The sequence below is a fragment of the Pygocentrus nattereri genome, chromosome 20 (assembly GCF_015220715.1).
Source record: "Pygocentrus nattereri isolate fPygNat1 chromosome 20, fPygNat1.pri, whole genome shotgun sequence".
In the NCBI taxonomy this organism is placed as follows: Eukaryota; Metazoa; Chordata; class Actinopteri; order Characiformes; family Serrasalmidae; genus Pygocentrus; species Pygocentrus nattereri.
This window is the reverse complement of record NC_051230.1, coordinates 29,687,466-29,705,576: the sequence shown is the minus strand read 5'-3', so window position 1 is coordinate 29,705,576 and position 18,111 is coordinate 29,687,466. Positions and strand designations below refer to the sequence as shown.

Sequence of the window (18,111 nt, the reverse complement as noted above, 5' to 3'; positions counted from 1 at the left end):
ATAAATACGTGTTTCACAAAGTCAAAAGAAAAGTTGAATTTAAAAATATATGGCTGAGAATTAGTGAGATCTGTGAAGCCTCACTCGCAGAATGCGGCTGGTGTTTAATAGATGATGATAATAATAGTTTTTAATCGTTTAAAGGGGCAGAATGGCACCTCAAACATGGACCCCCTCCCCCTGTGTTTGAGGTGCCATTCTGCCCCTTTAAATGATTAAAAATGTAATTTGGTGTGGTTTGGGTTGTTTTTTCAACATTGGATTTAAGAAAACATTTTTAATGCAATATTTATTTTAATTTAATGAGAAAAGTGCATATTTTTAATATTCCCACTTACATACATACTAAATGTATGATTTTGAAATATACAACCGTTCTGCAAGCTGATTGGTTGAGGTGTTCTAACCGTGCTGCTATTTCACCATAACATCACAGGTTTTTCACAAACACTATCACTCCGCTAAGATGCCGTTGCTAAGCAACGAGTTTGACAGCTGTAGGAGACGCTCAGGCCATTTAGATGTTTTTACTTCTTATTTTGCGCACAAATAGAAAATGGACACATTTGACCGTCACTGATTTGGTCAGACTCTGAAGACGAGACGACACAAAATTCCCAAACTGTCGTCACCACTGAGCAGCTTTTCAGTCGGTAGCTGTGACACAAGAACAGCTAAACGACCTGGAATCAGACAGAAATGAGCCCAATACTATTCGCCCAACCTGTCGACTGATCCAGATCAGACTGAGCCATAAAACTGATCCAATAAAAACAGTTTGGGAATTTAGTGTAAGAAGCTGGAGAACGAACTGCCGGCTGAGCAGTTCTCGTCTTCTATCTCGTCTTCTGTTGCTTAAATAACAAATAACTTATGACGTATTTAAATATTTATGAGCTATGCTTTAATTACCTATGATTTAAATAGAAATTCAGTGCAGTTATTTGTGCTTTTGAGTGTTTTGTACTTGCACTTAAAGTTGTAGATTGAAGTATATAATTCATAAACATAACATTATAACACATGGATTACATTATTACATTAAACCAAAGAAGCAAAATTTGGCGTCTCGGCTGATCAACTAAATCCAGGCTAAGTGGGAAAATGGGTAAATAAGACTTAAGGTCAAACTATTTCTTTAAAGCAAGAGATCTTGCGTGATGTTTGAAGTATTTTAGTGAATGTTTTTCAAAGTGAAGTGTAGTTACAGCCAAGTGGTGTTTTATCAAGGTTATTAGACTGTGAACTGGTACAGATCATCAAGTTATTGGGCGCAGATGTTTGGTGGGCCTCTTTTGGGTTGTCAGGAAATTTTTAAGGCCTGTGCAGGACTACAATGTCACAGTGTTGGGCACCTCACTGCTATGAACACATTTTCCAATCAAGACAAAACGGCAGCAACTTAAGTAACTTTAACGAGTGCACAGGTTCACATAAACCCAGCAACTAATGCAACACGTCCCTATAAATCCTGCGTCCGCTCTTCACAAGCACAACTTTTACTCCAATGAAGACAAGTGATTTCAATCGAGCAGCTAAAATGTACATAAAGACGAGAGAAAAGCACCTAACTTAGCAGCCTAGGCTAAAGCGTACTGCCACAGCGGGCGTGAAGAAGGAGACTTTTTGGGGGCAGTCGTGGGCTGGATTTTAGGGAACTGGCCCTGTGACCAGAAGGTTGCCGGTTCAATCCCCAGGGCCAACAGCACATGACTCAGGTGTCCTTGAGCAAGACACCTAACCCCCAACTGCTCCCCAGGCGCCATGGATTGGGCTGCCCACCGCTCTGGGCAAGTGTGCTCACTGCCCCCTAGTGTGTGTGTGGTGTTTCACTTCACGGATGGGTTAAATGCGGAGGTGGAATTTCCCCATTTGTGGGATTAATAAAGTATCACTTAACCACTCGCAGATCACTGCTGACCAGGATGGTACAACTTTTTCTCTAACACAGGTTGACGTTTTGTACTTGGCTTCGGAAACGAACGTCGTGTGCTCTGTTGGTCTCACTTTTCCAGACCTTCCAGACATCTCTTGGATATATGGAGCTTCAGATTCAGGACGTTCAAGGGAACGTTAGTTGAATCTCGCCTGAAGTAATAACGGATCAGTCGCTAAGCAGTAGCTGACAGAGAAAATGCCAACATTTAAGGGAAAAGTAGAGAGCGTTGACTTTCTCATATATGCTTGGACCCCTGGGCACCTGCCTGTACAAAGCCCAGGGGACGATCTGGGTCTGTTGGTAACATGAACATAGGCTATTGTGAAGGACCCTTAAGTGATTCTTCAAGTCTCCACTGTACGTTTGTGAATGTAATATCAGTGAAACACCGCAAACGTGGAGTGACGTGGAGTTTGTCACGAGCAAGATCCAGCATGTTTGGCGAAGTCTCCCTTTAAAAGTGGTGTGCCGAGGCCTAGAAATAGAATAGGCGGTGATGTCAGTGGGAGTGGTGACCGCACCTGAGGGCCTGAGCTGGGTGGAACCGCACTCAGATTTGGTGACACAAAATGTTTCCTGTTACTGCCCTCAGTTACGGGGCGGGTTCTAACTCAGACACTAAACTATGAGTGAACGACTAAGTGACAAATATAAAACTCCTTTCTTTATCCAGTTTTAGGACTTTCAGAGATCTGAGATCAGAGATCGGTCAGGGAGAGCAGTTATTGTCTCGTGTTAGTCTACAAACCAGACGGGTCCTCTACCTACAGTCTGACTCTTGTTTTGGTATTATTTACCTGCTTTGGTATTATTTTTAATTGACCTGTTTTATCTGCTGTAAAGGCTGACTTGGTCGCGCCGCCTGGGAAAGATTATAGGTTTATCTTCAGGCCCTACAGTGTTATTACTGTATATACGGTCCAGACCTTTAATCTGTTCTGCTCTTTATTTCATTCTGTTCTTTATTTTTATTAAAAACCGATAAAACCTTCTTGGTTGTTCAGAGCCCATAATGTGGTGTAGTTTTTTTAATATGTGTGTGAACATAAATTAATATTTTGAGGCCACAAATTATTATAATGAGGCCACAAGTTTCACGTAAAGCATGGCCTAAATATATTAAATTGTGGCCTCAATATATTAATTTGTGGCCCCAGTATAGTAATTTATCACCTCTTTATAGTAGTTTGTGGTTTCGGTTTAGTAATTAGTGGGCTCAATTTGTTAATTTGTGACCTCAATATAGTAAATTGTGACCTCAGTGTAATAATTCATCACCTCAATATAGTAAATTGTGACGTCTGTGTAATAATTCATCACCTCCATATAGTAATTAGTGGCCTCAATATATTCATTTGTGGCCTCGATATAGTAAATTATGACCTCTGTAATAATTCATCACCTCTATATAGTAATTAGTGGCCTCCATATAGTAGTTTGTGGCTTCAGTTTAGTAATTCATGGCCTCAATATAGTAAATCGTGGCCTAGTAATTTATCACCTCTACAAAGTAATTTGTGGCCCCGATATTGTAAACCGTGGTTTCAATATAATAAATTGAGTCCACGCCTTATTAAAAATCCTCACTATGACGCCTGAGGGTCTCTGTATGGCTGTTTTAAAAGAGTTCATCATTATAAGTTCTCATGAAAAATGGATTTATTTACATTATTCAGTCTGTCCCGCTTTGTTGCCTTTGGCGCCCCCTGCAGGCGAGCGGGCGGAAGTAGAAATAGCCGCTTAAGGAATGCAAGGGGAGGAGGAAGAGACCAACAGAGAGAGACAGAAGGAGGAAGTAAAGACGGGAGCGGCGGCGTTTAGACTCTAAAAGCGTCTTAAACTAGCGACAAACTCTGTCAAACCCGGGACGCTTTGTCCTGCATGCCGTGTTTCGGTGGAGAGGAGCAGCGTTTCCTGTAGACGATGGGAGTGGGGGATCCAAACAAGATGGTAGGTGCCAACTGAACTTCACTCACTGAGCCTCGGTGTGAGAAACGTTAACGGACGGCTGTTTCGGTCGCTTACAGAAGAAATGAAGTTGTTTTCTGGCTTAAAGACACGGTTATCTTCCAAATCTGCGAGGCGGAGAAGGTCGAGGAGGCCCAGCTGGTTCTTCAGGTTGAGCTGACGAAGTTTCAGTGGGCTGCTGAGTCGAAGTTTCCGTTCCACCTTAAATGGTGCCGCATTTACAGTCCGGCGCCTCAGGCTACAGTAGGAACTGCTGCGCCGTTTAAGGTGGAACGGAGAGTTCGAGCGAGAAGCCAGGTTGAAGTTCCTGTTTTGCTCAGAAGGGCTTTCACAAGTGCTGGAAGAGTCGCTGTAGGGCTGTTTCCTCCTTCAAGCTGTTGCTCTCCTGATTTACCCTCCTTCGCCTGGAGCTCAGGCAGGAATGACGGCTTTATCAGAGAGCTCTGTTTGCCCAGGTGGATTGAGCATCTGAGGGTGTGTGTGTGTGTGTGTGTGTGTGTTACAGCAATACACTCACTCAGGCATGCAGGAGAACAAGGCCTAGAGTTCTCCATGGCTGTGTCCTGGTCCTCCTGGGCCAATAGGGGGGGGGGGGGGGTCTGGTTCAATTGACTTCTATTAAAAGTAAAGTAGGTTTTTTTCCTTCTCCTGTAAAATGACCAGTCTGGAGATACAAGGTTTACGTCCGACAACAGCAAAATGCTAGTTTTAGGCCAGAACGCTCCCTGAACATGTTCTCATGAAACGTCTTAAAACCATGCCCACGAACACTTATGCCTCGAAAGTAATCTGCCTTGAGTCGTCAATTTTATTACATGACACTACGGGTTGTTACTAAAATGCTTTAAAAATACAGTGTTTAAAGGATGTTATGGTGCAAGTATGGTAAATGTAGTTCGGGCTAAAAGCCTTTTCATATTATTTTGCCATATATATATAATTTTTTATATATATATATATACACACACACACGATTTTGCCATAACATAACAGTATAAATATAAAACTAACCAAACTTTTGGATGCATGCTCACACATACATACAAATCATTCAAAGATTTGGAATAACAGTAATATTCTTTTGTCCTATATTGTAAATATGTATTAGTTAGTTAAGTGACCTTTATTAGTCCCACAAATGAGGACGTTTCACCTCCGAAATGTGACCCATCCATGCAGTAAAACACCACATACATAATAGTGAACACACACACACTAGGGGGCAGTGAGCACACTTGCCCGGAGCGGTGGGCAGCCCTATCCACAGCGGGTTAGGTGTCTTGCTCGAGGAGACCTCAATCATGTACTGTCGGTTCTGGGGATCGAACCGGTGACCTTCTGGTCACGGGGCCGGATTTCTAAACTCCAGCCCACGACTGCCCCCATGTGCATATGTAAAAAAGATTTTATTCAGTTTTATTCGGATTTATTTTACTTCACATGTTTAAAAAAAAAAAAGATTTGTATCCCCATTTTAAAACTTTAAGTATAATTTAAATAACCAACGACACTAAACGAAGAAGTGTGTAATGCGGCAACAAACGGGGCAGTCGTGGGCTGGAGGTTAGGGAACCAGCCTCGTGACCGGAAGGTCCCCAGAGCTGACAGCACCTTGAGCAAGACACCTAACCCCCAACTGCTCCCCGGGCGCTGCGGATTGGGCTGCCCACCACTCCGGGCAAGTGTGCTCACTGCCCCCTAGTGTGTGTGTGCTCACTGCCCAGAGCGTTGGGCAGTGTGTCTGTGTGCTCACTAGAGTGTATGTGTTTCACGTCACGGGTGGGTTAAATGCGGAGGTGAAATTTCCCCGTTTGTGGGACTAATAAGGGTCTCTTAATCACTTAATATCAAAATGTGAAAACTTTGAAAATCAGGTGAAACAAATAAGAAAGGAGAGGATTTCAATCTAATGCTCAGAAAACCTTAATGTGAAGCACCAAACTGTCCCATAAAATGGAGAGTTTTAAAGGTACCAGCATGTATTTACAGATATAGATGCAAGGCCGTGGTTTTTGAACGAGGAGAGGGCGGTCCAAGCACACGAAAGGTAGACGACCGGAGTTCCAGAGTTTTTTCTCTCCTACGTTCAAGTTCTTTTGATGGAATTCACCAGAAACGTCATTAAAGTAGACAAAACGCGCCACAGCCAGGTTCCCATGAACGTTGTTTTGTGAGACGGTTTAATTGTAAAGTATTTTCTCCTTATTTGAGCACTGTAATGTGGTCAGACAGGACTGCCGCGCTCCTTTCAGGACTCGGCTCGGAGTTCTCTCAGATGTTACGCGATAGCCTTCTGCCATTCTGCAGGCCTCACAGCCACAGGTACGGGATACGCAGTGACGTCCTTAGTTGCCTGGTAACCTTTTGTTTATGAAGGATCAAACTCTCCGGAGTGTCTGAGACGCTCTCTCCCCTGCAGGCATGTTCTCTCACAATGCCTACCTGGACAATCCTTATGCTGCCACGAACATGGTAAATATTGGGTGTAGATGATGCTTTTCAGCTGCTGTGCTTCTGAATGCTCCACTCTGTAATACAGCAGGTGGTGATTACTGAGGTTCTGTGTTTGCGCTGTTTGTTGTTGACCCAGATAAACAGATGAAGCTCGTCGTTCTTTCTTTTTTTTTTTTTTTTTGCTGTACCGACTGGTGTGAAATTCTGTCAGGGTGTTGGCGTGAGGGCCAACACTTTTCTTCGAGTCGATGACACCACTGTACCAACACTTCCACCAGGCCGTTATGCTGAATACTGTAATGTACTGTCGTACACTAAATATAGAGCAACAGCGCAGCGGCCAGCGCCACCACGATACGTTATCAGTGTAACAGTATGGTTTCCTGGACAAATGGAGGGCATTACCAGCATTTCTAAAGAAATCAACTGCTCACTTTTTGGACCTTTTGGCCGTTTGCAGATTTTCTTCATCTGTTCATAGTGTTAGGTAGCATCTGTAGCACTTGTGCTACCGGTCTAAAAAGTACTGAAACACTTTCATTAAAAAGTAAACAGGCTTTACTGTATATTTGGTGCAGTTCCGCATGTTTGAGAACTGACAAAATCCGAATGTAGACCAATTTAGAGCAAGCCGGGTGATTCTGGAAGCCACGTTTACATGAATCAAACCAGGGGAAAGCTAGCAAGAGCATTGTTAGCCTAGACCCTGAGGCCTTGCCCTCTTTTACATGAGATCTGTCAACAAATTTTAGTAGAACGTTACAAAGAATGGCATAAGAGCGACAGCATTAGGATCACACCGTACAACTGGACCTGTTTGTCCAGATGAGTTAATAAAAGCGAACTAGTTAGCTTATTAATCTTAACATTGTTCTGTAACACTGTGTCATTAAATATCATATCAGAATTAAACAAATGCAAACAAATGTGACCCAGATAAAGTTTGGCGTAATAGTTTTGACGTTGAGCTTCAGTCCAAAACTTCGAAGATCCGGTAGTGAAAGGAAAACGGGACCATTTCTTAGCCTTCGTGCTGATTTGCTTTCCTTGCCGTTCTCACTGCAGGTTTGCTGTGAGGTTCTGTTGGATAGCTCCTTCGTTTGACGGAGGAATGACTGTTTAGAGATGATTGCGATTGGCTGAGAGGTGACAATTTCGCAAGTGGTCAATTGTAGAGAACCTGTTAAAAACCAAGAGTATCACACCATCAGATGGAAACTAGTAACAAGAAAATTATCTGATGTTGTTCTGTAGCTATTATTTCTGTTTAGTTAGTTTAGTTTCTCTGGATAAAATAATTTGCTTGTTTTTGTTTGGTTGTTTTGCTTTTACTCTGCTGTCTTGACGGTTAAGTAGGCCTAGTTGGAAAAATTCAGCAATATATAGATATTGTGAAGTATTGCTGCTAAAGGTAGTATGGCAAAACATCACGATACTTAGAGAGTGCGTTCACAGTGCGTTATGTTGAGATGCTTCGCTTTTCTGAGGTTTGTGAATGAACTTGCTCAATAAAATCAGCATTAGTAAAACTGCACTGCCACATTTTAAAAATGCTGCGAAGAAACTTGCTAGATTTTTTTTTCCCTCATTTTAAAATAAACTGTAAAAAAAAAAAAAAAAATCGGTAAAATTAAACAAAATGATGATGTCATAATGGGCTGACACCCAATCAGCTGCAGTTATTCAGTCTTCTTGATGTTTTGACCGTACTCGTGCTTAGAAAAAAGGACTGTGGTGTACGTTATCACAGTATCAGTAACATTTCATTATCTTGCCCACCCCTAAGTGCAGTTGATCTGTTCAGTTCTGCCATAGCAGCCAGACTTGTTTGCATTGTTCTTTTATAGCCTGAGTCATGCTGCATCAGGTGTGGGTAGTCTGTACAGGTCATGCAGTGACGTCTATTTTTGGCCCAGGAGAACCTTCCTTACGTGTTATTGCTCTGCGCAATGTGTGTTCTGTGCACATTCCAGAATGCACATTCCACAGAGCATTCACATGTAAGGAAGACTTAAAAAGCAGTGATGTTGATCAGGTGAAGTTGGGAAAAGTTATAGTGCTGTCCCTGCTGAGATCAGTCGGTCTCTGACATTGTTGCAGTTACCGTTTAATCTGTGTGACGGTCACTAAACTAGGCATCATTTAACCTGCAGCTCACATCCTGCAGAGTAGTTTCAGTGTAGGGTTCAACATTGTACCTTTTCACATAACTGTGATGAGCAAGTTTTTTGCTTGTATGTGATTTTTTTTTTTTTTTTTTTTTTTCTTCCTCCCCCCCACTGGTTCTGGATTTTTTCCAACCTCAACTGAGAACCCAACTAAGAGACTTTGTATTGCTGTGGTGGAGTTTAGCAGCCCTGCAAGCCAGGGCACTTCTTACTGCGGTAGTGATGCTTATTAAGGCCGTGGGCCGGGACACTTCTTACTGCGGTAGTGATGCTTATTAAGGCCGTGGGCCGGGACACTTCTTACTGCAGTAGTGGAGATGAACGAGGCAGTGGGCCGGGACACTTCTTACTGCGGTAGTGGAGATGAACGAGGCCGTGGGCCGGGACCCTTCTTACTGCGGTAGTGTAGATGAACGAGGCAGTGGGCTGGGACACTTCTTAATGCGGTAGTGGAGAGTAACAAGGCCGTGGGCTGGGACACTTCTTACTGCGGTAGTGGAGAGGAACGAGGCAGTGGGCCGGGACACTTCTTACTGCGGTAGTGGAGAGGAACGAGGCAGTGGGCTGGGACACTTCTTACTGCGGTAGTGGAGAGGAACGAGGCAGTGGGCCGGGACACTTCTTACTGCGGTAGTGGAGAGGAACGAGGCCGTGGGCCGGGACACTTCTTACTGCGGTAGTGGAGAGGAACGAGGCCGTGGGCCGGGACACTTCTTACTGCGGTAGTGGAGATGAACAGGGCCGTGGGCCGGGACGCTTCTTACTGCGGTAGTGGAGATGAACAGGGCCGTGGGCCGGGACGCTTCTTACTGCGGTAGTGGAGATGAACAGGGCCGTGGGCCGGGACGCTTCTTACTGCGGTAGTGGAGATGAACAGGGCCGTGGGCCGGGACGCTTCTTACTGCGGTAGTGGAGATGAACAGGGCCGTGGGCCGGGACGCTTCTTACTGCGGTAGTGGAGAGGAATGAGGCCGTGGGCCGGGACGCTTCTTACTGCGGTAGTGGAGAGGAACGAGGCCGTGGGCCGGGACGCTTCTTACTGCGGTAGTGGAGATGAACGAGGCCGTGGGCCGGGACGCTTCGTACTGCGGTATTGGAGATGAATGGGGGCGCGGGCCGGGAAGCTTCTTACTGCGGTAGTGGAGATGAACGAGGCCGTGGGCTGGGACGCTTCTTACTGAGGTAGTGGAGATGAACGAGGCCGTGGGCCGGGACGCTTCTTACTGCGGTATTGGAGATGAATGGGGGCGCGGGCCGGGACGCTTCGTACTGCGCTAGTGGAGATGAACGGGGCCACTGGCTTCGTACTCAGGTAGTGGAGATGAACAGGTCTGCGGGCCGGGACGCTTCGTACTGAGGTAGTAGAGATGAACGGGGCCACGGGCCGGGACGATTCGTACTGCGGTAGTGGAGATGAACGAGGCTGTGGCCTGGGACGCTTCGTACTGCGGTAGTGGAGACGAACGGGCCGCGGGCCGGGACGCTTCGTACTGCGGTAATAAAGTTTGACTTGGCCAAACACTGAGATGGCCACTTTGCATTGTGACGAGAGTTTGGACACAAACCGGGTGACTTATAAATTTGGTAGCAGAGTTTTTCTGGGCCAAATGCCAGGTCACTATTCACCGCAGCAATGGACTTTGATTAGGGGCTGAGCCAAGTCCGTTTTCAATGTGGTAGCACCTAGGGACTTTATATAGCTAGGAACTTTGTATAATGACAGAGTTTAAATTGGCTTTTGAAACAGGTCACTTTTCACCACGGGCTCCAAACTTCAATTATAGTGGGGGGCTTTCTAATAAAGTGGCCAGTGAGGGGAAGCACAAGGTAGGGGTTTCTAATAAAGTGGCCAGGTAATGAAAGTACAACGTAGGAAACTTGGAGTTTCCAAGCATTAAAGGAATGTTTTGTATTAGAGTTCCAGGACTTTTACAGATACAAATAAAAAATATTATTTGGTTCACAAAGTGAAGTCTTGGAAAAACATTGATTGAACCAGTGGATTTGTTAATTAATGCATATAATAAAGAGAGATAATGAAGAGAGCCATGGAATCAGAAACAGAAGGTTTCTAAAATTCTATTGGACAAATGTAAGAGATTTTTCTTTACACCTCAACAGAAAACCTATATGGATTATACTGTCCCGTTGTGCTGGAGGCACTGTGGGTGTTGAGATCTAGATCATTTTGGGAATGTCCAAGCATCCAGAAATATATAAAGGAAGGTGTTCAGCATATAATTAAAAGGGGTACACCTATGAATGGTAAAGTACTCTGTTTGGATTATGTTTATCTTAACTTGGGGGAAAAATAAATGAATATTTAATGTGCTTTTAGCAGCTAGTAAAGACACTGACTAGGAAATGGTTACAACTAGACACACAAACTATGGGTAATTTGGGGGAAGTGCCTAAAGAGTCTACTTTTCTCTGTAAATAAAAAAGCAGTGGAATAAATGGATGAAAGACTTCATAGAATTGAGGCAGTTTGAGTTTGGCAACAGTGCCAGATTTTATTTTATTTAAACAGTGGTCTTCTTTATTCTTGATATTGCTTGTGTCGTCTTCGGATGCAGTTATTTTCCTGAGTGTGTATTGATGACGACCACAAGAAAAGAAGGAAGAGGAGAGAGGACAATGGCTTTGTTCACAGAGGATACGAAGAAAGCTTTTGTATAATTTGTCATGGCCTCAATAAACAGATAATGAAAAAGAAAGTACAACGTGTTTCTAAAGTGGCCAGTGAATGGAAGTACAAGGTAGATGTTTCTAATAAAGTGGCCAGCGAGTGGAAGTACAGGGTGGGTCTTTCTAATAAAGTGGCCAGCGAGTGGAAGTACAGGGTGGGTCTTTCTAATAAAGTGGCCGGTGAGTCGAAATATAAGATGGGTGTTTCTAATAAAGTGGCCAGTGAATATGCATTAATAATATTAAACTCTGAAAACTCTCCCTGTCCTGTAGGAGCAAGGGGCGGCGGCAGGTCCCGTGGAAACGGACCGAGTCAAGGCCCTGCAGTCTCAGGTGGACGGTGTAAAGGACATCATGACCCAGAACGTGGATCGGATCCTGGCTCGCGGTGAACGGCTGGACGATCTGATGGACAAGTCTGAGGACCTGCAGGCTGGGGTGAGGGTTCCTCTGAGGAAAAACAAGTGCATGCATTCCAAATACAAGCTGCAGGCTTTGTTTTCACATCTCAGTATGTGTATCTTTCTGAATAGCAGGAAATGTTTTTATAGGCCCTTAGTAAGCTTCCTTATTGTAAGTGTAATCAAACCAACCTTAGACAAATACACCATAAAATCCTTTATTAATTTTGTTTATCTTTCTATCTGTTAGTTTAATTGCATTTATGTTATTGTCTGACTGTTTATATTTGTCAGAAAAATGTAAGTTCAAGTTCGTGCTACCAACCCTCAAGTCCTTCCTCTGTGTAATCATTTTCTAACAGTCTGGAACAGATGTGCATATTCTAAACTCATACTGATGTAGAAGTGTTACTTCACTGAAACGATGTAAAAGCAAAAGTTTAGCACAAACTTACTAAAAAAAAGCTCAGGTACTGTAGAATTTCCAGTAGCACTGCAGTGTAACTTCTTGGCACATCCTGCATCTATTTGCATTGGTGGGTAGTTAAATTTCATTAAAGTATAAAAGTATAAAGTATAAAAGTTCTATGCAGCTTAGTGGAGGCTGGGTCTTACAGTGTGTTAATGAGGTTCTTAGGCAAGTAAAGTCTCCTGATTGCTTAACTGGAGGAAATCAACAAACGGCTAAAGTTCCTGCATCACTAAGCTCAGTAATGGGCATATTAGGGTGTGATAAACATTCAGATCCAGTTCCAAAAAAAGTTGTGACAGTAGGTAAAATACAAATCAAATCATGAAGTGATTTGTAAATCCACTTTAGCCTGTACATAAATGAAAACCGTACAAAGATAAACTCACCGTGTAAAAAAAGTCACCTTGACTGAACTATAGCTCATAGCGTGCAATACCTCCACAAGCACAAATAATGGCTGTGATACGACTTGGCCTAGACTCGATGTTTCTGGGTGTAGGCGGCATCAATGTTCAGCCACTCTTGCATCAAAGAATTGCGCAGTTCGGCCAGATTTGCAGCCTTGTGAACGTGGGAACAATCATCTTGTAATAGGGGGATAGGAATGTTATGTTCCTTTGTAAGATTAAGTGACCCTTATTAGTCCCACAACATTTAACCCATACACCTCCCCATTTAACCCATACATGCAGTGAAACAACACATACACACTTGCCCGGAGTGGTGGGCAGCCCTATTCACAGTGCCTTGCTCAAGGCCCGGATCCCTAACCGGTTGGGGGTTAAGTGTCTTGCTCAAGGACCAAGTCCCTAACCTCCAGCCCATGACTGCCCCAAAATGATGAGCAAAAGGCAAAGCCTGGTTGTCCCACAGCTCAATGTCGACACTGGTTAAACCTCTCTGTCACCTTAACCAAAAGACCCATTCCACATAATTAAAAACCCCAGAACATCACAGAGCTCCTCCAGCTTGAACCACACCTTGCATGCAGTCCTCACTGAGGGCTTTCTGAAGTTTACAATGAACATGATGCTGAGCATCATTCACATACAGGCAGAAATGAGATTCATCTGACCAGATAACACATTTCCACTCATGAAAAGTCCTGTTTTTGTGTCTCTTCATCCACTGTAACCAGGAAGCTTTGTAAGCAGAAGTGAGCAAAGGCCTCTTGTGTGTCACTCTCATCCAGATGTTCATGGTATTCAGTTCCCTGCAGAGAATTCTTTCAGAAATTGGTTGTGAAGGACCCGCATTGACTTCTAGAAACAATTCTTTCCTGGAAGCAAAGCGATTTTTATTCACAAGCTGTGAATAAGCTGTGGCCACAATTGTGATGAGAGTTTTGCCACTGCTGGTCGACCCAGGTGACCGTACTCTTCTGTACATCTGCAAATTCAGCTACTTCCTTCACACCATGGCCTTTGGTACTCCCAAATCCAGTCACTCCTTTTTGCCAGTCATTAACATCTGCTTTGCAACCCATTTTTCACACATCAAACAAGACATTAACTGCACTGTACCACCTCTTCTCAATCTATGAATCTTGTTGCACACCCCACAGGTATTTATAGGCCAATCACCTTCATGCAACCCCATCTACAGGTGCCTGAAGTTACTACCACTTTAAACATGCAAGGTGACCAGGTTTTTGTCTGGGGAGCTTATTTAATGCTTTATCAGCTTTATTGTTTTTGTAAATATATGCTTATTCTGAAATTGGTGACTGCCACACCTTCTGCAAACGTTGGGACAGGGGGCAGTTTAACACAAGAAATAATGGGTGATGCAATCATGCTTGGGTATAAAAAGAGCATCCACAAAGGGCCTAGTACTCTGGGTCTAGGCTTACCACTTTTCCAGAAAACTGCATCAATGAATAATGCAACAACTCAACTAAAGTTTGCAAGGATTTCAAGTATTTTACTCTCTCCAGGGTATAATATCATCACAAGATTCAGAGAATCTGGAGAAATCTCTGTGCGTAAAAGACAAGGCCAAAAACCACAATTGAATGCCTGTGACCTTCAACCCTTCAGACAGCATTGCATTTAAAAACCAGCATGCTTCCATGATCAAATCAAATCAAATTTATTTGTAGTGCTTTTTACAACGGATGTTGTCACAAAGCAGCTTTACAGAATTTCGGAAAAGACAAAGTTTCAACAGGACTGTAAGAATGTACTGAAACCCTCCGGTAGGCAAGCCAGGGGCAACAGTGGCAAGGAAAAACTCCCTCAGAACTGAGGAAGAAACCTTAGGAGGAACCAGGCTCACAAGGGGGGGCCCATCCTCCTCTGGTCAAACTACCTACAAGTGATTATATTACTAATATTAATAGCAGAAATATTGGTGTTAGGAATAGCTAGGAGTCCATGAGAATATCAGTGTAGGGTGGGCAGCTAGTCTACAGCAGGTGGTGGCAGCTGGGGCATGGGCAGCTGGTCTGAAGTGGGTAGTAGGAGGGCTCGACAGTCAGTCGTCCTTCAGTGTCCGGCCGGACATGTGGGTGATTGTATACTCGGAAAGAAAGCAGGGAGAAGGAATTAGTTTTATTCTATCAGTTTGTACATAAACAGGGAATGTAAACATTTACAGAGTGTGGCTAACGACTCCGGCAGATCTGACTATGACAGCTTAACTAACAGGAGAGAACCAGAAGGACACACAGACATGGCAGCACTCTGAGACAGTTTGGCATCCCTCCGCTCCACCGTCCACAAACCTGAGTGACCGCATGCGAGCAGCGGGACAACGGCACCAGCGTCTCAGTTTACTATAATTCCCTGTGTGCATGGACCCCTGGATCTGCTGCCTTTATCTAGGGGGGAACATTAGCTACCAAAAGCTAAACTGAACAAGTGAGTTTTCAGCCTAGTTTTAAAGATTGAGACTGTGTCTGAGTCCAGAGTTTGGGGGCTTTATAAGAAAAAGCTCTTCCCCAGCTGCAGCCTTATGAATTAAGATTAAGTGACCCTTATTAGTCCCACAACGGGGAAATTTCAACTCCGCATTTAACCCATCCGTGAAGTGAAACACCACATACACACTAGTGAGCACACACACTAGGGGGCAGTGAGCACACTTGCCCGGAGCGGTGGGCAGCCCAATCCGCAGCGCTCGGGGAGCAGTTGGGGGTTAGGTGTCTTGCTCAAGGACACCTCAGTCATGTGCTGTCAGCTCTGGGGATCGAACTGGCGACCTTCCGGTCACAAGGCTGGATCCCTAACCTCCAGCCCACGACTGCCCCCACGAATTCTGGGGACTATTAATAAGCCAGCGCTCTGGGATCTGAGTAGTCGTGATGGCTCGTAATGGGAAATAAGGGCTTGCAGGTACTCAGGAGCAAGACAGTGTAGGGCTTTATACATCAATAAAAGGATTTTATAATCAATACGGAATTTAATAGGCAGCCAATGAAGTGATGATAGCGCTGGACTGATATGATCAGATGTTCTAGTTTTAATGACTAGACTAGACTGGCTGCAGCGTTTTGGACTAGTGGGAGTTTGTTTAAATTCCTGCTCGTACATCCTGACAGTAGCGCGTTACAGTAGTCTAGCCTAGAAGTAATAAAGGCATGTACTAGTGTTTCTGCATCACGCAGGGACAGGGCATTTCTGATCTTGGCAATGTTGCGAAGATGTAGAAAAGCTGTTCTAGTGATGCTGCTGATCGATGTCACTATGGTGATCTTCACATGTACACAAAATTAGACTTGGCAGGGCAAGGCACATTTATTCATATAGCACAAAAAATGTTAGATGTGCAATACATAAATAAAAGCAAAGAGAACATCAAAAGAAAAAATAGACAAAAATCGATAGTGCTCTAGTCTTGTCCAGCAGCCTGAGTGAGAAAGATTAGAATTACCACACTTTACTGGAAGAATGGCAGCCATAATAAGAATATACTTTGAAGTAATACATAAAACCTAAAAGATATCAATCAGTGTTTGGGATAACCGTGTTTACGTTTAACCTCCAAGAGAGTAAATTAAACCTGGATGACCAAAGTTGGATACTTGGACGTTTTCCCGCCCTCCAGTGTAGTCCCTACTTTCTGTATGCAAGCAAATAGTTTTTCACATTCGTTTCCTCTGTGATTTAGCTCATGCATTAGTAAAGCCTGTAGCAAATACGAGCCGAACGCTGACCGCATTCATCTCCTCACAGGCGCAGAACTTCAAGCAGACGTCTCAGAAGGTGGCTCGTGCGTATTGGTGGAAAAACGTGAAGCTGATCTTGGTAATCATTGTGGTCGTCATCGTCATTGTGCTCATCATTGTCCTGCTGGCCACCGGAGTGATTCCCACCAACGGTCCTGCGCCTGGGCCTGCGCCTACACCCAAACCACCCGGCAATTGATGTGATTCAGAACCATGTTAAAGTGATGGTTTGGCCAAAAATCAAATGCACAGGATATGCTAAATGTAGTTGAAGTTTAGCGATGAACTTTTCTCTATATCAATGGACAAAGTAGTCTGTATTTAATCTGTAGTTTAATCATCAAAACAGAAAATATAGGTGTGATAATTTAGGCATGTGTATATATTCTGTAAGACTTCTTGTTAGCCACTAAATTTGGGATTAAAGGTGAAAAGTTTTTGAATTTTGGCCAAACAGTCTCTTACATTTGTAGCTATAAAAGCCCGCAGATACAAGCATCCATTCCTACATGCACATGAAGGCCGTCCTCCTCCCGAAGTGCCACAGGACACGCAGGTTTTTGTGCCAGTCCTGCATTGACACACCTACCTCAGCCCTGTTAAATGTTGAGAAGCCTCTGAATGGGGATAATAAAACCTAAAATTTTAAAATGTGCCATAAGTTTTGCACAGGCCACATTTTGTATTTTATTTTTATTTCCAATGTGTTAAACTCAAACGTTAATACGAGGATGTGTTAACCAACATCAATCAACACGTAATTTAATCAAGGCTGCCCAGCCTTTGGTATACAACTCTACGTGTGTCGGATCAGGATCAAACAAAATCCTGCAAGACTGTGGCACAACCGGAGGAGCGACATCCATCCGTCATAAACGCTGGTTTTACATGAATTATTTTTAAAATTCCTTTTATTTGCACATTTTTGCTCAGACAGGCACTGGTTTTTACCGTCTGCTGGGGTCACAGAGCTTCCGATCCTCTGTTCTCCAGTCTGAAGGCCTTTAAACAGAAGCTTTGAAGCCGTACTTTCCTCACTGTTTTCCTCACAACATTGCCGACAGTGAATGAACGCTAGAGCAGGGTAGCTTTAACCTCTTTCCAAAATGCAAATGTGTCAGTTTCATCGATCGTTAGCAACGTTAACATTGTAGCGGACAAATATTTGTTAAACTGGTTTAGCGGTACCAAGTTCGTCATCGCCAGACTCCTGCTTCACAGTGATGCATGCTGTTAATTTGGTGTGCTAATGCTAAAAGCAGTGCGTGGTGTTCAGCGATAACCTGATGTTACACACTTATAAAAAGCTGAATTATGGGGTGTTTATTAGACGTCACACATGGAATCTATTTTGAAAAGGCCCTGAAGTTCATGTTAAGAAGATTTGGGAAAATAGGGACATTAGTGCTGAATGTTTCAGTAAGTTATGTTACGGTCCCCAAACTTTTATTTTAACATGGCATCTGTTCTTTACGTGGTTTAAACATATGACTATTATGAATAAAATTTCCTTATGTAACCTTACAATAAAGTTGAGTAACGTTTCTGTAAAGATACCATTGCCACCTGTTTAGTGGTGTTGTTTTGGACAGTGATGATATTCAAGGGGTGTGTGTGTGTGTGTGTGTGTGTGTGTGTGTTCGCTCTCTCTCTCTCTCTCTCTCTCTCTCTCTCTCTATCTATCTATCTATCTATCTATCTATCTATCTATCTATCTATCTATCTATATATATATATATATATATATATATATATATATATATATATATATATATATATATATATATAAAAAAGAAAGAAATTAACCCTTAAGTTGTTTTTTTTTTTGTTTTTTTTTTTAATTGAAAATTCAT

The 18,111-nt window shown here is 43.3% G+C and overlaps 1 protein-coding gene across 1 annotated transcript; it reads left to right on the top strand.

Moving 5' to 3' along the window:
• The first annotated feature begins 3,690 nt into the window (after window positions 1-3,690).
• On the top strand, window positions 3,691-17,814 carry vamp8 (vesicle-associated membrane protein 8 (endobrevin)). Its single transcript, XM_017709705.2, has 3 exons — window positions 3,691-3,889; window positions 11,491-11,655; window positions 16,266-17,814. Exons 1-3 carry the CDS (start codon window positions 3,863-3,865, stop codon window positions 16,455-16,457), a joined length of 384 nt encoding a protein of 127 aa, XP_017565194.1. The 5' UTR covers window positions 3,691-3,862; the 3' UTR covers window positions 16,458-17,814.
• Window positions 17,815-18,111: the final 297 nt, after the last annotated feature.